Source organism: Engraulis encrasicolus, chromosome 16, assembly GCF_034702125.1.
Source record: "Engraulis encrasicolus isolate BLACKSEA-1 chromosome 16, IST_EnEncr_1.0, whole genome shotgun sequence".
Classification (NCBI taxonomy): Eukaryota; Metazoa; Chordata; class Actinopteri; order Clupeiformes; family Engraulidae; genus Engraulis; species Engraulis encrasicolus.
This window is the reverse complement of record NC_085872.1, coordinates 34040552-34063821: the sequence shown is the minus strand read 5'-3', so window position 1 is coordinate 34063821 and position 23270 is coordinate 34040552. Positions and strand designations below refer to the sequence as shown.

Genomic DNA, 23270 nt, shown 5'->3' with positions numbered 1-23270 from the left:
CATTGACAGTAAATAGAATGGGGCAACCGTGAACATTATGATGTGGAGAATTCTGTTTGTTTATCAAGTTGAGTTGTAGAATGTTTGAGTAGCCATGAGTTCTAGAATCCTGACTGGGAGAATTTCCAAAGGGCGTTCTACTCCATGACACGATCAGGTCAGAGATTCTATATCTGATCAGGTTTTGTGATGTAGAGGCTATACTGTAGGCCTATCATTGAGGCTACAACTTCCCACCATAATGCGGACAGGTGACGGGACATGTCGCCTCCCAAGGGTTTTATGAAGTGTCAATGTCCGTTCCCAGCTTCGTCTGATCTTAGAAAAGTGTCAAACAACACAGTCACATGGCTTATATGGTTGTTTTTAGCCTAGGCGCGAGTCAACCCCTTCTTTTAAAAGTAGAGCAAAATTTGCTTGTAGATATAGATATAATGTACGCTTTAAATGAAAATGTGACTCTTTCCCGTTCAGTGTTGGGCCTGTTATATACCCAAGCTCATAGATGCGATGTCTACCCAGCACTGTGGAGACCACCGAAAAACTAGGCGTAACGCCACTCAACTAGCCTAGAGTTGTTAGATCCTTACTAGAGGCGTCCATAAGGTGCTGGGTCTTGGTAGGAGGTCCACACACACACCTTTGACTTGGCGCAGGAGGTGTGAACGGCGGAATGAGTAAATGACCTAGACCTTTCATCATAGCCTTCCGATGGCGCAGTCAAATGTCACGTCGGCTACAGCCACAGATCTAGACAGCTAGGGGTCGACACAAAGGAACCTTGATGTGGCGTCTACTTGTATGCTGTCCAGTGGCTGCTCAGCTCCCATAACAGATGGCATGTAGCCTAACGGTCGAGCCGAGGTTTCATTCAGATAACGTTTGTGATTGATTTCAAAAAACACATTCATTTTTAAAAGCTTAACAATTCAGTCCCCAATGGATTCTGCATGATGACATAGGCCAACAATGACTTGTGCATCTGATAAGAAATGAATGGCGATATGTAGAGATTTATTGACTTTATTTTAACAAATAAACAACTATTAAACAACACTTTCCATAACAATATAATGACACTGATAAATACATTTAGAGTGCCATGCCTTACTTTTGTCCATTGACTCTCTTCCAAAATAAATACGTTTTCTGACTTAACATATACAAGGGAGACAAAAAAGAAATCTAATATATTTTCATAGTTTTCCACTAGATGCCAGTGTCATGAAGTTGCCTTCCATTTCTCCACCAGAGACAAATCAACCTTAGGTCTCCAGGGATGTGGATTAACCAAACTTAAGGGGCTATGGTTTAGGAAAGATTTCAGATATGAATATCTCCACACCTCATAAAAATCATTGTTTTAAGTCACACTGACCTGAATGGTGTGTATTTCATGTAGGCTTGCTAAATCTTTTGGTCAAAAGAATTAACTTCACATTAATTAAGGTACATTTTAAGTAATTAGCACCTTGAAGAACTAGGGTCTCATCAAAAGCTTTACAAGTTCAGTTAGTTAACAAATGATTGTCCCCAAAAGGTGTCACAACGCCCCAATATCCTGTTCCATACCGTTTCATATATTATTACTTACTGTAGGCCTACAGTCATTTCCCCCTCTTTCACAACAATGCACACAGTAGTGTTTGTCACCAGTTATCCCTGTATAAAAATAAATAAATATTTTAACTATGAAAGATTTAACTCACTTTTACCATGGACAAAAAAAGGCAAGCAGAAAAAAATCCATAGGAGTTTGTCTGATGCCAAGAATCTTAAGAATGAAAAAAGAAAACAAAACAAAGAGATAATCTCTGGACAAATACATTAAAAGACACATTTGTAAAAAGAAAGAAAACAGAAGAAAGATATTTATCAACATAAAAAAGAGGTTTTGTCATGCGCTATTGGTTCCTGACAGGATTTCTGAGGATAGGCCAGGAGGGTGTTTGAAATCCTCAGACCGAATACAGAAAGGTAAGCATACTGCATACATTCCAGTTAACCACTTATACAATTGTGTTCTTATGTCACCCACACTTATGTCTAACCTCACTGGCACACACACGCACGCACACACACACGCACGCACGCACGCACACACACTTATTCACAAGAAATAAAATCATAATAATAAAAAATCAGCTTTTTCCTGTTGGAACATTCTATACAAATGCAGATGTAAGGCGTCTTGTTCCATAATCAATTCATTCATTGAGTGTCTGTAGTTGACCTAAGTCTCTGGTGCTGGATTTGAGGATGAGACTGGCTTTTTGCAGTAGCTCCCTGGATTTGTCTATAGTAGTCTCCTCACTTGTTTCTGCCTCGCCCATATGCATGTCAGGCGTCTCTTCTTCAATTAGACTTTCCGCCAGATCTTCACAGCCGACACATGCCTGTTTAGGACACACACAGAACAGTCAAATAAAAGTGACACACAACTCAAGTTATGAAAAATGTGGAAATCAGGACCAACATAAAGCACATCAGAGAGAATCACCTTGACGTCGATTGCTTTGGGCAACCCCCCTCTCTTCATCCAAGGGTGCACCTCTACGAGTTCCCTCTTCTGGTCCTTGGTGAAGCGAGGTTGGCTTTTCTGCATCCGACGAAGTTTCTCCCGGTCGTCTCTCAACACTTTTTCCATGTCACTGAGGGGGGGAGAGGTATATAGAAATACATGCTCAGCATATATTCCTTTTATATCGCTCTGTATATAAACTTTATTTCAGATATTAACTTCAGATAAGTAGTCAAGTCAAGTTAAGTCGGTTTTATTGTCAATTTCTTTACATGCACTGGTCATACAAAGAATTGAAATTATGTTTCTTACTTTTCCATGCAGACATAGACTTTAAGTGTGGACATAGACAATTAGACATAGACAGTACACATACATTACACCTAGAGTACCTATACAATACCCTTACAGACATATAACGTGCAAGACTGGGCAACAGCAGACATACATAAGCAGCATACCATTTCCAACATTTCTTTTGAATTTTGACTAACTAGTAGTGTGTGTCTTGATTGCCTCAGATAAAAAGGAAGAATCTAGAAAAGGGCCGTTGACACTTTTGTGTCAAGAGGAAACCTTCTCCACCACAGAGGTGTGAACCCTGCCCTGGCTGTCATTTATGAGGAGAGAGAGGAGAACCTCTTTCACACCTCCCTTGATGTACACGCCACATCAAAGCAACTTGAAGTCTTAAGTCTTAAGAGATTGGACGTCTTCTAAAAGGTGCACTGTGTAAGATGGTGGCCAGAGTAGGTATTGCAACAACACTCTTCAGTGAAATTGTACCGTCTACTGCCAAATTTGATCTTTTCATGAATATTTACTGATTAATGAACTAATATTTACTAGTATGACCAAAGTATAGTAAGCATTTCAGCTTGAAATGTCTATTTCTGGAAATTGAAAGTGGCGGACCATGGAGAAGATCCCTCTTGTCATGCATGAAAAGTGCAATTTTCCCAGTCATAATGAATACTTGGAATTTGATGGTGGTGGTAAGTATTCATGAAAAAGGTAACATTAGTGAATGGGTGGCATGAATTCTGGAAATAAATAAACAACTAAAAATATTACACAGTGCACCTTCAAGTCTTAAACCATCACATGGAAACGATTCATAATTTCTTTTTGCTAGCTTCCCAAATGCTGCTGGGAATTTTATTGAATAAAATGAGGGGAAAGCAATTAGTTAAAATGATTAGTAAAGTGAGTAGTTAAAATGATACTGTCTGCATAATTATGATAATGAAAAGGTCCCAGATAAGTTCACGTACATGCATGTCAACACTGCTATAGCATTGTTAAGCAGCTCAGCGGAAAAAAAAAGCTCTTCATGATGTTAAAGAAGGCAAAAAACCCTATGTAAGTGCTGGGGCAGACATGGCTCCATGGTTAGAGCACTGGTCTTTAGATCACAGGATTGAAGGTTCAAATCCTGCCCCCACCATCACCTTCATCCATGGCTGAAGTGCCCTTGAGCAAGGCACCTAACCCCACATTGCTCCAGGGCCTCTAACAAATACCCTGTACCTAAATAAATGTAAGTCGCTTTGGATAAAAAAAGTGCCAGCTAAATGTAATGTAATGCTACTGTAGACACACAGCCTCCTGGTTCAGACCAGGTCCAAAGGGAAGCGGGGGCAGGGGTAGGGTAGGGTAGGGTAGGGTAGGTGGGGGCCTCCTCTCTCTCTCTCTCCTCCCACTCACCTCTGGGGCATCTGGTAGGTCCCGTCTACATTAGTGGAGAGGTGCCACGGTGAATCCTGCAGTAGGTACTTGGAGAAGTCCCGGGTCTCCTCCACCTCCATCTCCCCAGGGAGGCCCATTGTCATGCTGGCATCACACTCCTTGGCTTGGTGGCTCTTCTGGGAGGAGTCCACACTGCCAAAGTAGTTGCTACTGTTGTGGCTTACACAGTGGCTGCTCCCTGGAAGGTGTTGGGAAAAATGTAGGAAGTTTTTTTTTTTTTTTTTAATAAAAAAAAATCATTATAGAGCTTGTAAAGGTAATGATACACACAGGGCAACTTTTTGAGCAATGTTGCCAGGCAACATCATGATTGGCTATTCCTTTTCTGATTAAATGGCTGAAAAAGTTGTCTGCTGCTAATCCAAGTTTTCCTATGAAAACATTGTGAGTATAAACAGTCAAAACAACATCTTACAGTATCCTTGCCCAGAGAGACTGCTCAAAAAGTTGCCCTGTGTATCATCACCTTAAGGGTGTCTAACAAATGTGAAGTTTCTTAATACTGAGGCCTATCTGTCCACAATGAACACTGATCCAGTACCCAAGTTGTATAGAGTAATACATTCAATATCAAATACATTTTGTCAGCAAAACATTCTCCCTCTGAATCCCAACTATTTAAGCAGTGGATGTCCACACAGAATTTACGGTCTACAATGTAGCCAAAACACTGCAATGTCAACATGGACATAACAGATTTTGTAAACACCGCTAAATAAATCGCAATGGACACTGGGCAGCACATTTTCATTAGCCGTGCACTCTGTATCAAAATAATTCTGACTTAAATGACTTTCCAGTAGAGAAAGGCACCATCAGCAGTCTTCAAAGGAACGAAGTTGACCATTTGTTTTTTGTTTTAAGTTCTCTTTTCATTGCAACATTGTGCAATTGCAAAGAGTATCCCAGAAGCCACTTTCAACCTGACGAAATAGTTTTCTTTTTGTTTGCAGTCAAACTACAAGTAGATTCTTTAAAAAAAACAGACTTAAAAACAAAACTTAAATCAATACGATGCCCATATATTTTTGTGTTCACTGACACAAATGAATGGATGGTTAAATAATTCAAAAAAAATCATTTAGAGCTAAACTATTGAACAATGGCGATTGCCATAACACGCTGAAGAAGGGCTCTGCCGGAAACATTCGTGGGCAAATGAAGTGCGAAAAAAATCTTTGAAGTGCTGTCCTCCGCTTCCTTCCTTCATTTATGGTTTATGTGGGATTCAGCACCCAGCTAAGAACAGTGAGAACCATTAGGCGATAGTGTGAGCGTCTTCTCTACTTGTTCAGCCAAGTACAGTACAGTACCTGTGCCACTGGCTGATGCACCACTGGTTGAGGTTCCGTAGGCAGACGTTCCACAGCCGCGAGAGCCAGAGCCCATGGAGCCAGAGGTGGCCGATCCCGTGCCCGACCGCGAGTCCAGTAGTAGGATGTCCATCATGTCACTGGATGAAGAGTTGCCATCACTATGGTGACTGTCTGCCGGGGAATCCACCTCCTGCAGAAGAATGGACAGGTTGAGTTGATTATATGAGCTGGTACTTCACTTCAGTATTTCGGAGCAATGAAAAACTGTTTGTTTAATAATTAAAGCAATAAAATGGCAGAACACATTTAATCTAAATCTAATCCCATTTCTTTTATACTTATATTTGATCAGGAATACCTTAAATTTTTCACAATATCCAACATAACTTAAAACGACATTTATATATATACAGTCCCAAGAAAAAGTTTGTACACCCTTTGAAATTTCTTACATTTCTGTCAAAATTGATCATAAAACATGGTCTGATCTTCCCGGAAATCTCAAGAAGGAACAATCAGAGTCTGCTTTAATTAATTCCACCCAAACATTTACATGTTATCATATTTTTATTGGTCATAAGGCCATAACATTCACAGGAGAGCAGGGCATAAGTAAGTACACCCTTGCATTAAGTAGGTTGTAACCCTCAGTTAGTTGCAATATCATCAACCAGACTTGTCCTGTATTTGCAGATCAGATTAACAAAACAATCTGTTTGTATCTTGTCTTCCTCTTCTTCAGAGAACTGCCTCTCATCAGCAAGGTTTGTGGGATGTCCGGAGTGCATCGCGTTCTTGACTTCATGCCATATAATCTCAATTGTTTTTTGTCAGGGCTTTGACTGGGCTATTTCAGAATGTGTATTTCATTATTATGAAGCCATCCTAAAGTCGATTTGCTTCTAAAGTATGGGTTGTTGCCACATCTCAGGACCCATACTCTTGTGTGCTTCAACTGTGTGACAGACTTCCTCACATTTTTTCTGTAAAATATTACAATAAACTTGAGTTCATTGTTCCACTGATAATAGCAAACTATCAAGGGCCTGAGGCAGCAAGGTAGCCGCATATAATGATGCTCCCGCTACCATACTCAGAAGAGGAGATGTAACCAAGAATAGCTAAAAATGGGATTCATTCTGCCAATCTAAAATTAATGAGGTTTCTGTCCAAAAAAATATTGCTGCACCTTTGAGGTTTGCGAAAAAGCATTTATATGCTTCATAGAATTACTGCAAAATATTCTGTAGACCAACGTTGAAACCAAAGTTGAATTGTTCAGGGGAACACACAATGTCATGTTTGGCGGAGAACTGGAGAACCACACCATCACCAAAACATCATCTCCACCTTTGAGTATGGTGGCGGGAGCATCATTATATGCGACTACCTTGCTGCCTCAGGCCCTTTTCAGTTTGCTATTATCAGTGGAACAATGAACTCAGAAGTTTATTGTGATATTTTACAGAAAAAACGTGAGGAAGTCTGTCACACAGTTGAAGCACACAAGAGTATGGGTCCTGAAATGTGACAACAACCCATACTTTAGAAGCAAATCGACTTTAGAATGGCTTCATAATAATGAAATACACATTCTGGAATAGCCCAGTCAAAGCCATGACAAAAAGCAATTGAGATTATATGGCATGAAGTCAAGAAATGTCATACCACAGACATCCCAGAAACCTTGCTGACGAGAGGCAGTTTTCTAAAGAAGAGGGAGACCAGATACATCCAGATTGTTTTGTTAATCTCATCTCCAACTACAGGAAACATCTGGTTGAGGTTATTGCGACTAACTTAGGGTTAAAACCTATTGAATGCAAGGGTGTACTTACTTATGCCTTGCTGTCCTGTGAATGTTTACATCTTATGGCCAATGAAAATATGAAAACTTGTAAATGTTTGGGTTGAATTAGTTAAAGCAGACTCTGGTTGTTCCTTCTTGTGATTTCCGGGAAGATCAGACCATGTTTTATGACCAATTTTGACAGAAAGGTAAGACATTTCAAAGGGTGTACAAAGTTTTTCCTGGGACTGTATATAGCATTGAAAGATATCTGTCTCAGGCTAGAAATAGATGCAAATGACTTTAGTTTCATGAACAGAAAGGAAGTTGTCTGTTCTTGTGTGAATATTACAATCTGAACATACACACAAGCACTTACAGTATGTTGCAAAAGTAAGTGTGTGTGTGTGTGTGTGTGTGTGTGTGTGTATGTGGGTGGTTCCCATGCAGACTGATTTATTTAAAAAGGATGGAGAAGGGAGTGGGGATGAGAAACTCAGGCGGTTTCTACTGCACCTGTCCAGCCTTTTTCATGCAAGCAGATGGACATTTGGTGCAATTCTAATGGCTGACGGCAATAGTTGCACCTTGTGCAACATCGGCCACAGAGAAAGAAAAACATGGCATTGTACTGCGCATGTGCATGCTATGGGAGAAAGCATGACATGCAGAATCCAAGCTCAAAATGATCGAAGAAATAAAAGCCTGAATACTCAGGCTTTCGGAACTCAACAAAGCAAAGTCATCAAAAAATCAATCAAACTAAGGAAAAGAACAATGTGAACAAAACACCCAAAAACCCAAAGGGAGGGCAGACTCATTGGTCTGAATGTATGGGGGGGAGGGGCAGTGGGGTGGCGGGCTGCAATGTTTGCCTACCTCTTCGCTGCAACACCTGAATTTAGGGAAAAGACTTTCCCAAGACAACCCCCGACCGCCACTCTGCCTGAGGCCGCAGAGGCCAGGGCTAGAGCCAGAGCATGGGGGGGAGGCCGGGCGGACCCTGACTAGACCAGGCGGTCTGAGTGATCGCTAAAGGGTGTAAGGGACATATGTATTAACATCAATCTGCTGGGACACTTCTACATGCTCCCAATCATTCCTAGCATGGCAGGTAGAACTCATGCTGTACTTCAACATGGCAGTTTACTCACATTTGAATATACACACACTTATTCACACTGGAAATATTGAAAAATGTTGTGTGTGCAATTTGCAACGACTAATTTGTTTCCAATTGGAAGTGTTTTATACTCACAATACGCTGTAACATAAATTTGAGTCTATTACATTATGAGACACATGAGTCAATTAATTTAGCAATTGACTTCACAATACATATAAACAGCACTTCCTTATTCACATTTTTTCCTTCTACAATTTCAAGCATGCTAACATTAACAGAAGGAACAAAACTATTAGTACCACTGCCATCTGAAGACAATACCTGCAAAGTTGACTTATCAAATCTGTCCCAAACATTTTACAAGTCACGCGTCTTACCCCATTCGAGATATATATACGCAGTGTAATAGAAGAGTGCATCAAAGGAGAAGTGGTGTGAGGAGAAGTGTTAGCGGACCTTCTCTCTCTTGCAGCAACTCCAACATTGACACACACAGAGCATTGCCTCAAAACTGTGGGATGACGGGGCCATCTGCTGGCAAATCGGCAGAACTGCACTGCCGACCGTCACATCACATTTGCGTGTGCGCGCGCGCATGCGTGTGTGTGTCGGGGGGTGTTAGAGGATTGGAGAGAGAGATAAATGGCACCAAAGTAAAAGCAGGTAGGCCTGTACCTGTTGCAGTTCTGCGTTGGGTGTTGTTGGCACGCTGCCGGTGGCTTTTTCCAGGGTGGCACTGCTGTTGCCCTGCACCCCGGCAGCAGGTGTGAACGCACCGTCCTGCCTCTCCTCTAGCTGCAACAGGTTGAGCTGGAGTGGCGAGCTGCAGCGCGACTGAAAGAGAGGCGGCGAGGCCTGGTCCCGGGCTCCCAAGGACTGCGGTGTGGAGCAGCGCGACTGGCCCTCTCTTGCCTCTTGGTACGGAGCCTTTGGGGGCTCAGTGGGCAGGGTGAAGGAGAAGGGCTGAGGTGGGAATGTAGTCTGTGGGGTGAACGGGGACTGCGCGGCAAACGTCTGCCCGACGAAGTTTGGCTGGACTGAGAACTGAGGCTGGGCTTGGAATGCGGCTTGTGGGGGGAAATTGTTCTGAGGAGGGGCACTGCCCATCTGAGGGAACATGTAGTTGGGTAGCACCAGCGCCACCATGGGCGTCACCAGCGGAGCCGGGTAAGGGGTCGGCTGCATGGAGCACCGAGGGTCCTGGTTGATCTGGCCCTCGCTGAAGCCGGACAGGGAAGGGTCCACTTGGGGAGTCATGGTGCTGGTGCCGGGGTAGACCTGGAGCGGGTAGGCAGGCATGACGGCAGGGTAGGCGATAGGGAATGTGGATTGGGAGGTGTCGGACGGCGACCAGGACGTCTGCTGGAGGCCTTGCAGCGGGGGCCGGGGCTGCTGCTGCTGCTGCTGCTGCTGCTGCCTCCTGTGGGACACCGTGCTGTCCGACGACTCGTTCTGCTTCACGCGCTTGGATTTGGTCTTCTTGTTGCGGCCACTGCGCCGGGTGGTCGGTTCAGCGACCACTCCTCCTACGCCACCTTGCTTACACTTACAAGACCGTGCCGTTGGACCAGCTACAGGGTGCAGAGGAAAGAAGAAAGAAAACAGAAGGAGTCAAAAATATTTACTTAGAGAGACCCAGACAAGTGTTTGCTACAAGTCTTATCACCTTAGTGCTTTCGCAGACATGACCTTGTAGAGCAGACGTGGGCACGTGTCATTTTATTCGGTCCGCGAGATCGTTTCAAATGTGTATTTCAGTTGGCCCACATACACCATTAATGTATAGCATGACAAGACTTGAACATGAAATGTGCGTCACAGGAATAGCAGTGGGCCCAGGCCAATGAAACAGCTTACGCTCATATGCAACACAATTTGCACATCTGAACTATACCATACTGTGTATGATGGCAAAGAGTGTGTGTGTACATGCACAATTTTAGTCCATTTTTTTTTTTTTCAAAATAAATATTGAGTTCGGGCAGGGACTTCGCTCCAGATTATGATTTTGGCTCTCAGCCAATTTCAGTTTGACACCCCTGTTGTAGATGATACAAAATTACATTATAATTCTCTCGGCCATTCCTGCTAATTCCTGGAATCTACTCCACTCGTCAGTCCACCACAAAACCAAGAGGACCTCACTGGCGGAGGGCATGTTAACATCCTAAGCTGATTAAATAACTTTCTGTCCAAAAAAAACTAAAATGGCCTGGCAGTGCTTAAAATACGTGGTGAACCTTTGGTCAAATGCCCTGGCATGTGTGCTTGACTGTTGGGTCTTAATATTTAACCAACTACATCTGTCTGTGTGCTTAGCCATAAAGGCAAATAAGCTCACCCTTTACCCTCAAAACCAGCAGTAGATGAATTATTACAAAAGTACTTCATGAATGTGTGAATGTATAAATACACTCCACTTCATGAGCCAATAACGAGCTGACATCACTCAATCGTTTGTCTCACCTTCAGCGGCCAACTGGGCCTTTTGCCTCTCCAGGAAGTGCGAGCAGTCGGCCTTGAAAGCGTGAACCCCCCGTAGGTCCCGAAAGCGGGTCAGGAAGGCCTGCTCCTCCTTCTGCGTGTGCGCTGCCAGGACCTGCTTGGTCAGGCCTAGCCTCTTGTATGCCCCCCTCTCCTGGCTGAGGGAAGACACTGCGCTTGGCGGCCCAGGGGTCTGGCACTCCACCACTTCCCCACCACCCGACACGTCCTCAATGATCTCTGCACAGATTAAAAGGAAGAACATCATTACGGATGGGAGCAATTTCAGGATAAAACATGCAGCTGGCCCAGCCGTGGCCCAATCGGCAGGGCACTCGACTGGACTGCTACACCGGCCTCCTTTGCCGGACGTCCCCTATCTCTCTCTCCCACTCCCTCTCCCTCAACTATATCGTCACAAAAATAAAGCCCCCCCACCCCCCACCACAAAAAAACCCCCAAAAACATGCAGCCTACTATTTACACTGGTGATACTTTGTATGATAATAATGAACACAAATTCACCATAATCTTGAAAGAAAAGGTATACCTGATTCAGGCTGGGGCTTTTTGTCTCCAACATGAACAATGGTGCTGCTATAGCTGCACTGGCTAGTAATGGACACAACACTCTCTGCTTTACTTGGCAGGGCCAGAGGTGTCAGGGACGTGCTCACTACCCCCGAGGCAGTGCTCTTCTTGGACACATTCAGAGTGGTCAGACTAGGCTGAGGTTTCAGGAGTGGCGTCTCCACTAAAAAGAAGCGCAACAACACAGAAGGCATATGAGGCATGCGATATGAGGCATCAATTCAAGCATAGATAAGATGTCAACTCAGCAGCTATGACAAAAAAAGATGAACAGATTGCCAAAATTGTACCTTGCATGGAGCACTCTGGTTTTTGCTTGTCCTCATCTGAGTTAGAGGAAGCGGTGTTGGAGGAGGATTGGCACTTTCTCTTCACAGTAATAGGGATGTTGCAGCTCTCCAGGTACCTGATTGGAAGTAAAGGCAACAACATCATTCTCAAGTGGAACAACTACGAGACATCATTTGATCCAGTCATTCAATTATCTATCTATCTCAAAATGAAAGAAAAAAAACATTGGTGATACACTAACTAAGAATTCCCAACTCTGCTTTGAAACGTTTGTATAGGTGCACAGCACTTCTTAAACTATATGGCTTTGATAACAGTAAAAGTAACATAAAAGGGGCAGCCGTGGCCTAGTGGTTAGAGAGTTGGTCTTTCAATCTAGGGGTTGCTGGTTCGAATCCCCCCTGACCTCTCCCTAGTCCCTACATCTCCTTCCATGGCTGAAGTGCCATTGAGCAAGGCACCTAACCCCACATTGCTCCAGGGACTGTAACCAATACCCTGAAAAATAATAGTTGTAAGTCGCTTTGAATAAAATGAAAGCGTCAGCTAAGTGCAATGTAATGTAATGTAATAATGGTTAACAGAATCAAGCCAAGTCAAGTGTACTTTGTCAAAAATCTATGTAACAGAGATAGCACAGAAGTTCCAAATTGCGTTTGACCAGTCTCCAAATGTGCAGTTAAACTAAAACACATAAAATAAGACATTGACGATAATCTCTCTTTCACACACATGCATTTACTATAACAGATTGCATTTCTATAAATGCAGAGAGAGCACACATGTTCTCACCTGATGACACTGTCCAGGCAGCTGATCTGCTGGTAGGAGTACACGGTTTGGTCCTTAAAGGCCAGCTCCTCCTGGATGACCATTCGCTCCTCCGGGTTTGGCCCGGTGTCCCTCCAGCTCACAGGGGCGGCCATGTCCTTTGGTCGAACCACTGGGCTCCGATGGAGTGACTCTACTGGAGACAAGACATGTGTTACCTGCTGTGTTCTGTGCTCAGGTGGCAAAGGGACGTGTGAACATCACTTTGACTAACGGAGAAGAGCTAATGTGACGTATGGCTCTACTTACTATGTGGACTCTTCTTAGACTGCAGTTCTTGGTTCTTCTGCATGTGCACTCCTTTACAGATCTCCTGAAAGGAACGCTGTGGTGGAAATAATAGGGGGGGAAAGAACATTTAACGTCACCACGACAACCAGACGCTAAAAGACAAAAGCTTGCCTAATTGGCTGTTTTGGTACGTCAGAGCACATAAGGAGCACTAGCCACACTACAGGACAGATGCAGGAGTTCTGAGTGCTGACCGTCTGACTCACAGGAGGTTTGGCAATATTCCGCTCGTCCTCCTCAGGTGGTCGCGGTCGGGCGCTGTTCCCCGCGCTGTCGCTCGAGGACGCCACGCTCATTATGTGGTCATTGCTAGCCAGGCTGCCATAGCCACTGGAGCCATTCACATGGACAGGCTGTAGAGAGCAAAGAAAAACAAATAACTTTACAGACAAGTTTATATGAGTTTCGTTTTTACATTGAGTAAACTAGGCAAAATATTCCTCAAAGTATTCCCTCAAAATATTTCTTTGGCAATAGTTTTGTGCATATGTGTTTGTAAAATTCACCTGCAGGAGCAGCCGGTGAATCTGCTCTGTGATTTCATGGATGTCCGAGTCCATTGGCTTAGCTTCGGCCATGGCTGGAGCCACAAACACATCCTCATTCACAGGGCCACTAGGTGACACAAAGGGAGAGAACAACATTTTTGTCACACTCACTCGAACATGGACAATTGATGAAATGTGACTGTCACAAAGAGACATTACTCAAATCCACTTACTTCCGGACTTTGTGACGGCCAATGACAAAGGACACCTTACGGCTCCATGGATTGACAAAGCTCGACCAGCTTGTGTCTAAGGTGATGTACTCGCCATTGCTCGTGCAAAAGCGGATGGAGGAGTGGTCAAACGGCTGGCCAGCATGCTGCAGGACTGAGCAGAGGAAGACGGACATTACAAGCAGTCCATGAAGCTACATTAGCCTGCAGCAGTTCACTCAACAGAAATGACTAGACGATTTCCATAGGGTCGCTATATGTTCTGAAATGCTCTGCTGCACTTTAAACGAAATACAATACAGTCATAAAACACAACAATGGTTTGTCATCACACTTGACTTACTCTTCCTGTGGATGCTGAGCATGACTGGTCGGTCGCTGGGATGCAGGTGCAAGAGCACCGGTGTACCTATCAGGTCCTGAGGTAGGTATCCTAGTAAGGGAACAGCCCTGGAACAGAAATGCCAAATAAAGTTGAGCATGTTGAGAGATTTCAAAAGTTCTTAACATTAACTGCCAGCCTCCTTAAATTTGTGAAAGCTGCCATTTTTACTCAAATTTGTAGAGATGACCCAAGGCTCAAAAAGTCATCTCTCCAACAAAACTGGACTGTATCATACACATTATAGGCATAACCAACGTGGAACAAAGGGACAACCAACATACCTCTCGTCCACATCCTGGAACACACAGTTAGGAGTGTGTGTTGTGGTGAAGATCCGCTTGTCAGTGGGGATTCTTGGGGCTGGAAACAACAGATTCAAATCAAGTCCATTTAGGGTTTAAGATGTCAACACAGTTCACCTTTGGGTTATAAATGGAGTGATCAGCAATCTCCCAGCTGGCTTCCCTTGGGGAATTTTCTTTGGCAAGAAACTATCAGAAAAAAAATGGCAGAGTGCTGAAAACCGTTTTCCAAATCTTCTATGGAAGGCAAAACGTGGAAGAGGTCAGCAAACAGGGGGGTATCTATTAACCCTCTACTGCATGGTGTTGCCGTGTGGCAACAATTGACTTTTTCCAGTTTTTTTAAAAGATGGTACACTATAACCGGTGTATTAATACTTATCTGTGATAAGAGAGCCTTTTACTTTGAAACAAAAAAAAAACCCTTTTAGGTCACATGATTAAATGCAGCCTTACCCTCGTAACCTGAGTGCACCCTTTCAGCAAGCAGAAGGCAGCAGAACTGGTCCTCTGCATGGTGGGAGTCTTGCACCTTCATCAGGTAGGGGGTCATGCGGAAGGGGTAGTACTGGAGGTCCCCCTCACGCTCTTTACCCCCGCTGTACAAGATGGGAACAGAGCAGGTTCATGTCATATTCATTAAACACACACATTGTACACGTGAGGCATTTAAGTATTTCAAGTGATCAATTATAGTAAGAAACATCTAGCTAGTCTGACGCATAAAAATCTGATTTGTGAACGTATAACTTTCTTTCTGATTAATACAGCTGGGTCATATTTATTTTGGGCAGGAGGGAGATTGTTCTTTACACCTGTAACTTTACCCCCTTACTCTAGTCCAAAGATGGACCTGCTCAAACTGGTTATGTACTGTAGGCGACAAAGTCCATTGGTATCGTGGCACGTCAACACTGCCATTGCGCATCACTTCTGTGATCCTCAAGGGGGCAGTAGTGGAGCTTTTTGAAATAGGGATGGCAGGTGTGCCCATCATCTTTCAGTCTGACTAAACCAGCAGCCTTGAGCATGTGTTTCCTGACTCTTATTCAAAGCAAATCCAAATAATGAATAAATCTAAACAGAACAGATGGCTGGGAGAAATACAGACCTGATACGGCAGAAAAACGACTTCTCCTGCATGCAGTCTGAGGGTGATGACTCTGAGGGGAAAAAAAGAAGGGAAAAGGGCTCTAATTAATGTGCATGAGGCCTGACCGCTGACAAACACGTCAGTTTTCCCCTCTCCATTCAACCATGCGGCCCTCTAAAGCACTTCCGCGGCTGTGCTAATGCATGAATTAAGCTCCACACAGGCAAAGTACTGAGCAAATTGTGGTCCAGGGCATTCAACAAAATCTGCTTGTGAGAAAAGATCCTTAATAGTAATGAATCTCATTGGGCGCATGGCTAGCGAGCCAGCCTTTTCACACATTCATATCCATCAATAGTTGCCAGACAGAGACAAACATCCCGACAAAATGGCCTTGAGGCATTCTTTCTGGATGTGTTTGGGTGAGCTACACTCAACAAACATCAATGCCTTGCGTCCATATGTGTGTGTATGCTGCGAAGGGTATTACCTGCTCCAGTGCACATGCTCCAGGAGGGGAGACGGTAAGGCGTTGTGAAGCTATAGAACACACTGACATCCTGGGGGGTTAAGAACTCCACAAACTTGGCATTCTTGAACACATCCCTCTTGCAGTTCAGAATGGAGGCTGCCTGGTCAGAGATGTACACAATCTTCCCAGTAATTAGGGACACGGCCACCGCAAAAATATCCTGAAAAGAGACAAAAACAGTGCCATATGTCAGTGCAATTACTCACAGCATGCATTTGTGATGCAAGCGTAGTATTTTTAAATCACATCCCATCACTTCCAGGGCCTCTTGGCACAGACCTTACCACCTAGCGGTGAGATATTTATGGCATACTAGTGTTTTTATGGTGTGATTTTGAATGAGTAATTCAGGCAAAGCAGGGCTTTATATCTGATTGTAATTCTGAAATAAAACAAGAAAGGTACGCCTTTCCGTTTTTTAAGACAGTAGCACTATGACAGGGTACAACTTTATTTTTCATCTGAAGAGTAGATTATATTTCTAATAGCAATTGTTGTTAACAGGCCTTAAACAGATTGCAATGTTTCATCTCGGAAATCATCTCTTCATCATAACACTTTCAACTGGTTTGAGCATAAACTAAATGACTGTTCAAGGTGCAACTACAAGCCTTTGCTTCTATCCCTTTGGTGCAGTTGGGATTATTGGCTAAAACAACTCAACTTCTGCTACACCATAACAATATTGCTATGACATTGCCGAGAGTCTTAAGTAACAGATTAAGATTTACCATTTTGGTAACGACAAACACATAGTAGGGGCTATGTATGAACGAGTAAAAACAACTTACTGTGTTTTTTAGAGTGTATTCAGAGGTAATACTGTCTATTTCCTCTATGGTGTATGAAGCCACATCCAAACCAGACGGATGACTGTCATTGCTCATCAGCATCTGATAGTACTCCTCATTGGCTGGGCAAAAAAAAACAAATGTAGAGATGAGAATACAATATGAGAAAATGACAATACAGCCGACTAAGCCACATAACCAGCAGCTATTTGACACAACAAAGGAATGGAAAATCCTCCCTCCATTCAGTCAAGTGGTCTACCACAACTACTCCTTGAGAACAAGAGGCCGTGGGGGCTCCTTACCTTCCACCTGCTTGACACAGCGCAGGGCGTACTTGAGGGTGTTGAGGGTGTTGGACTTGCTGCCCTTGTTCCTCTTCTCGGTGGGGAGGTGCATCTTGAGCTCCTTCAGAGTCTTGATCAGCTCCTTCTGAGTTTTGGCCTTGGCGGGCTCTTCGCTACTGCAAGGGGCGTCAGAGGCACAGGTGCACAAGCAGGTCAGCGTTGGTAACTTGGTTCTTTCTAACAGAATGTGTACAGTATGTGCGATGCCTGCCGTAGACGGCGCCATGCTTATCCTGGCAGCAGGGGCACTCACAGATGCTGCTGGGCTCCCTCAAGGGATGCTAATCTGAGCCCTTGGAGGAGTAAGTGTCAATATCAGTAAGGTCACAGACATCACAGATGGCTGATATTCTTGCTCCTGTGATAAATTATGCTGTGACGATGCCACATATGCAGTGTTGCATCCTGTTTTCAGTTGGCAGCATTTTGTTTCTCTGACTGTGTGTGTGTGCAAGCATGTGATACACGTGTGTGTGTGTGTGTGTGTGTGTGTGTGTGTGTGTGTGTGTGTGTGTGTGTGTGTGTGTGTGTGTGTGTGTGTGTGTGTGTGTGTGTGTGTGTGTGTGTGTGTGTGTGTCTAACCTGCAGCCACTGGTTGAGGGGTTATCTTGTTCCGAGCTGGCACTCAGCAAACTGAAGGCATTGGAACTACTCGGAGGCGAGGGGCTGTGGGAATTTGAGCTGTGAAAACAGAAAACAGTGTTTCAGTTAGTTGAAACGACATAATGAATACCAATTCAAAATCGACTAACATGAAACCTTATACTGCAACAATCACATAATGCGTCTTCAGTAACAGGAACATATTTTCACTTACACTTTCATTTTATTGAATCAAAGTGTGTGAAAGGTAGAGTGTCGAGGGGTCTTGGAATGGCACCAAAAATGCTCCAACAGGCAAAAACTGCGTCGACTGAATTTTTATTTTTCTTCACACCAGGAGTGATATTTACAAGAGTGTCCAAAGAATCCAAAAAGGTAAGTATTCAATAAAGAAAAATATTTACAAAAATATATTTACAAAAATAATAACAAAAAGGTCAAAAATCAAAATGTCTCTTCAGCAGAGAAAAAAAAATGCTTTGGCATAGCATAAGACAATACTCTCAGGTAAGGTAACCTTCACCTACCGACCTCCTCGAGCAACTGAGAAGTCGGACCTTTTAAGCAAAAGTTTTCCCGCCCTGGCCACTGGACTAATCCATTACAGAACACAAGCCAGGGGGAGTTACAAACAGAACTGAAAATAACTAAATAAACTCTATAAAACGGTACCAAACATATAATAACTAAATCAGGCCTTAAACACAAATGATAACAAATGAATGCATAAAGAAATAAAGCAACAAAAAGCGAAAATAAAGATAATTGATTTTGCAGCGCACAGCGCTGCCAATGAGCGAACGTGCCCATGGATAAATACACACAGAAACATACGCTCGGCTTCTCTCCCCAAACCCGGAAGAGCTGCAACACTGCAGGTAAGTTTAAAACACTACACAAACCAAAGACAAAAGCAAGTAGACTTAAACAGTGAGCACAATGCATTTAGGAGGTGGTATGCTTTGTAAACTTGATGAAAGGGAGTTATGACAAATAAGCATTTCGTGGACAACACTGTGTTTGTGTTTGATGTCGCTGTGCGAGGTGTATGGCGTGTGTTACTATGTGGAAGCGTTTAGCGTGTGTAAAGTGTTTGTCATGCCGCGATCAAAATGTGTGCACCCATATGATTGCAAACAGTCAAACTACACATCGCAAGATGTTAATAACAATGTCCCGACACATAAATGAATGTCCAATGCGCGGCGTTTCAGCCGCGGGCTTAGGAGAGGTGAGAGAGGGGAAAGCGCATTGGCGCCAATAAAGTTTAAAAGCGTCCGCCTGGACGCGGTGGTGACGCGCCCATAAGCCGCGTCATCACACACCCCCCTCCTTAAGATTGCCCCTCCTCCTCGGGGCGGGACAAGAAGTCAGCGGAAACATTTTCTTTTCCGGCCTTATACCGGATGGTGAAGTTGTACGGCTGCAATGACAGGTACCACCGCGTGACTCTGGCATTACTGTCTCTCATGCGGTGGAGCCACTGCAGCGCACGGTGGTCTGTCTCCAAGTCAAAACGTTTCCCCAGCAGGTAGTACCGGAGACTGTCCAAGGCCCACTTGATGGCCAGGCACTCTTTTTCAACCGTAGAGTACCGGGTCTCACGGTCGAACAGCTTACGGCTGATGTACTGCACCGGATGTCGGTCTGCCCCTTCCCCCTGCAGTAGCACAGCACCAAGCCCCAGCCCAGAGGCGTCGGTCTGCACCGTGAAGGGGAGATCAAAGTTGGGGCTCTGTAGCACCGGTGAGTCACAAAGACAATCCTTCAGGTCCTGGAAGGCTGCCTGACAGTCATCTGTCCAAACAACCTTGTTGGGGCTGTTTTTGCGGGTCAAGTCAGTGAGCTTGGAGGCACGTGTGGAGAAGTTGGGGATAAACCGCCTGTACCACCCCACGAGACCCAGGAAGGATCTCACACCCTTCTTGGTTGTGGGTCGTGGGCGGTCACGGACAGCCTCCACCTTGCTCACTTGTGGCTTGATGTTGCCACTACCCAGCACGTAGCCTAGGTAACAGACCTCCGGCCTAGCCAGCTGGCATTTGCTGGCATTCACAACCAGGCCGGCGTTGCTGATCCGACTGAACACGTCAGCCAGATGGGTCACATGCTCCTCCCAGGAGGAGCTGTAGATGATGACGTCGTCGATGTAGGCGGCGGCATAAGTCTCCGCCCCCCGCAGCACTTGATCCATGAGCCGCTGGAATGTAGCGGCCGCTCCGTGGAGTCCGAAGGGCATGGTGGTGAACTGGTAAAGTCCACTCGGGGCCCGAAAGGCTGTCAGTTCTTGGGCCTCTGGTGTGAGTGGCACTTGCCAGTACCCCTTGCAAAGATCAAGGGTACTGAGGTACTGGGCTTTGCCCAGCCGTTCCACCATCTCATCTACCCTTGGCATTGGGTAGGGGTCAAAGGCTGAGATTGAGTTCAGTTTTGAAAAGTCAACACAAAAGCGCAGCTCGCCGTCCTTTTTGGGGACGAGCACGACGGGGCTGCACCATTCGCTGCGCGATGGCACGATCACGCCCATGTCCAGCATTGCGTGGACCTCCGCCTTCAGAGCAGGGATGAGCCTCGCCGGGACCCGGCAAGCAGTCTGTCGGACCGGACCTGGTCCTGTCAGACGGATGTGGTGCTGCATCAGCGAAGTCCGTCCAGGCTCCTCTCTGAACAGGCCCTCGGGGATGACCTGCCGCACGTCGTCCTGCTGGCAGTTGGACAGATGTTGCAGTGGTGGAGAAGTCTCGCCTCCCCCTGTGGGGAAGTATTGCTCCTTGGTCTCCTCCTCTTCTTCCACCACCCGAGCCCAGTTCAGGTGGCTGGTGGTGTCTGGTCGAGGTACCCACTCTTTGAGCAGGTTGATGTGGAACCTTTGTCTTGGCTTCCGACGATCTGGCATGGCGAGTTCGTACGTCACCGGACCCACTTTCGCCAGCACCTCGAACGGCCCCTGCCATCTCGCCAGGAGACTGCTGGTGGACGAAGGCAGTAGCAGGAGAACCTTCTGGCCCGGGTTGAAGGTGCGGCTCCGCGCTGTCCGGTCGTACGTGGTCTTCTGGCGTGACTGGGCCTTGACCATGTTGTCGTGGGCCAGGCTGCTGAGCTCCTCAAGCTTGGCTCTCATCTTCAGCACGTACTCTGCGATGCTGGTCTGTTGTGGTGCCCCCTCTCCGGTCCACGCCTCTTTGAGCACATCCAGGGGTCCTCTCACCTGGCGGCCGAAGAGGAGCTCGAAAGGGGAGTAGCCAGTTGAAGCTTGGGGGACCTCCCTGTACGCGAACAGGAGGTATGGCAGCCACTGGTCCCAGTCTGCGCCGGTGTCACACACAAACTTCCTCAGCATGGATTTGAGGGTCTGGTTGAAGCGTTCAACCAATCCATCAGTCTGTGGGTGGTACGGTGTGGTTCTAATGGGCCTAATGCCCAGGAGGGAGTAAACCTGTCTCATAAAACGGGAGTTAAAGTTGGTTCCCTGGTCTGTTAGGATTTCTCGGGGAATGCCTACCCTTGAGAACAACTGAATGAGGCAGTTAGCCACTTGTCTTGACTTGACATTTCTGAGGGGGTACGCCTCGGGATATCGAGTGGCATAGTCACAAATGACTAAGATGTAACGGTGGCCTCCTCTACTCTTCTCCAAAGGGCCTACAATGTCCATAGCAATTCTTGTGAATGGTGTGTCGATTATGGGCATGCTCATGAGTGGTGCTTTTTGGCCTCTGTGCGTTTTGGATCTGAGTTGGCATGTGGGGCAGGACTTGCAGTAATCAATCACCTCTTGATACCACTTGGGCCAGTAAAAGCGCTTAGCAACTCTGTCTAGTGTCTTCTGCTGCCCTAAGTGTCCTGACCAGGGGATGCTATGTGCAAGGTGAAGAACTTTGGACCTCAGTGACTCAGGGACTACAATATGCTCTGCTTCCTCAAACACACACATCAGCACACCATCTCTCACAACAAAGCATTCTTTGCCACACGGTAGCTTTCATGACATCCTCCTCACTCACAACTTTCTCAAAACAAGACTTAAGTGTGGGGTCAGCTTTCTGAAGGTCTTTGAAATCTGCACTGTCGATCACATCGCCATCTAGTGGTGGAAGGGGCAACTGCTCCTGCACTGTAGTACCTAAAAACTTGTCCCTTCTCTTCAGTGACCTAGACTTTTTGGGCTTAGCAACAGGCTGTGTGACTGGAAACGGTAACTCCGCCAACTCAGCTTGAGCTTGTAATCGTGTCGTAACAAAAGCAGATGCAACGGGTGCAGACTTCTCCAGCAAATCAAGTAACACAGGCAAATCCTGGCCTAACACAATGGGATAAGGCAGTGAATCCATAATGCCAACATTTAGCAGATACCTCTGGCCATCAATCTCCATGTCTACGTTAGCTGTCTGGTGCTCAGTTTCATCTCCGTGGATACACCTCACCCTCACTCTGCCAACAGTAGCATAATCTGCAGGGTCAAGACAAGCGCTCCTTACGAATGTCTGGCTACTACCAGTGTCTACAAGGGCCTGCAAAGTCCTACCCCTGATGGTGACGGGAACTAGCGTGTCAGTGGAGCTAGGTGTAGGCATGGATGTGTGAGATGGTGTGTAACACAAATTGACGTTGCTACGGTCGAGTAAAGGGCAGTCTGGCTTGATATGATTGGGTTGATGACAGTTATGGCAAACTATGTTGGGCCTGGGCTTAGACTGTGTGCTGGGCTGGGAATTGGGGTTATGGGAGCTATAGGACCTATTGAACACACGACCGCCACCCACAGACTTACTGGAAGGCTGACGCGTTGGTTGCCTCGGTGGTGGTTGGCCCCGCCTCGCCGTGGTGTCATGGGCGCCGAGCTGGTAGGTCCCTCTGTGGCGTCGAGCTGCGATGAAGGTTTCTGCCTGGTCCGCAGCTTCTTTCGACGTCACCGGGTTGCGCTCCTTGACCCATATCCTCAGCTCCGGGTTCAGCATACGCAGGAACTGCTCCAGTACAATGGCGTCCCCGACTTCAGCTTTAGTCTTCTGCGCCGGGCACATCCACTTGGTGTACAGGTCACTAAGGCGTGCCTGCAGCTCTTTGGCAGTCTCTCCGTCCAATAGCGTCATGGACCGGAATCTATGTCGGTAGGTGTCGTTGTTGATTTCAAACTTGGCCAATATGGCCTCTTTGACTTTAGTATAGTCCATGGTGTTGTCAATATCCATTGCGACATATGCCGCACGGGCTTTCCCTGTCAGCAGGGGCACAAGGTAAACAGCCCAACTGTGTCTTGGCCATTGGTTAGCCAAAGCGAGTCTTTCAAAAGTTGTTAAATAATGTTCGATATCTTCGTCTTCTTGGTATGGTGTCATCTTGGGACGACTCCAGCCATAAAACTCAGATGGGGTTACGCTCACCGACCTTGGAAGATCTGGCATAGGGGTGACTGAGCGTGTGTAGAGCTGGCCCCGCCCTGGTGAGACGTCATCTGGCGTAGCGGGCTCCTGAGATCGACCCGTCGCTAACCTTGTGCATCAGAT

General features: G+C 45.7%; 1 protein-coding gene across 7 annotated transcripts in view; it reads right to left on the bottom strand.

Moving 5' to 3' along the window:
• Window positions 1-1007: 1007 nt before the first annotated feature.
• per2 (period circadian clock 2) overlaps window positions 1008-23270 on the bottom strand; it is a 37095-nt gene continuing 14832 nt past the window's right edge. Inside the window, exons 3-24 of one of the 7 annotated variants that reach the window (XM_063219431.1) lie at window positions 17743-17841; window positions 17119-17276; window positions 16814-16935; window positions 15981-16182; window positions 15509-15560; window positions 14854-14996; window positions 14377-14455; window positions 14054-14160; window positions 13711-13864; window positions 13496-13604; window positions 13184-13342; window positions 12948-13023; window positions 12660-12834; window positions 11867-11982; window positions 11536-11739; window positions 10968-11225; window positions 9177-10072; window positions 8255-8407; window positions 5584-5776; window positions 4229-4448; window positions 2501-2651; window positions 1008-2396 (exon numbers count right to left, since the gene is read on the bottom strand). In XM_063219431.1, the coding sequence (XP_063075501.1) occupies window positions 2208-2396; window positions 2501-2651; window positions 4229-4448; window positions 5584-5776; window positions 8255-8407; window positions 9177-10072; window positions 10968-11225; window positions 11536-11739; window positions 11867-11982; window positions 12660-12834; window positions 12948-13023; window positions 13184-13342; window positions 13496-13604; window positions 13711-13864; window positions 14054-14160; window positions 14377-14455; window positions 14854-14996; window positions 15509-15560; window positions 15981-16182; window positions 16814-16935; window positions 17119-17276; window positions 17743-17841 (4015 nt within the window). In that variant the 3' untranslated portion in view covers window positions 1008-2207. The remainder of the gene's footprint in view (window positions 2397-2500; window positions 2652-4228; window positions 4449-5583; window positions 5777-8254; window positions 8408-9176; window positions 10073-10967; window positions 11226-11535; window positions 11740-11866; window positions 11983-12659; window positions 12835-12947; window positions 13024-13183; window positions 13343-13495; window positions 13605-13710; window positions 13865-14053; window positions 14161-14376; window positions 14456-14853; window positions 14997-15508; window positions 15561-15980; window positions 16183-16813; window positions 16936-17118; window positions 17277-17742; window positions 17842-23270) is intronic. The other 6 variants (XM_063219432.1, XM_063219433.1, XM_063219434.1 and 3 more) reach the window with 6 other exon arrangements.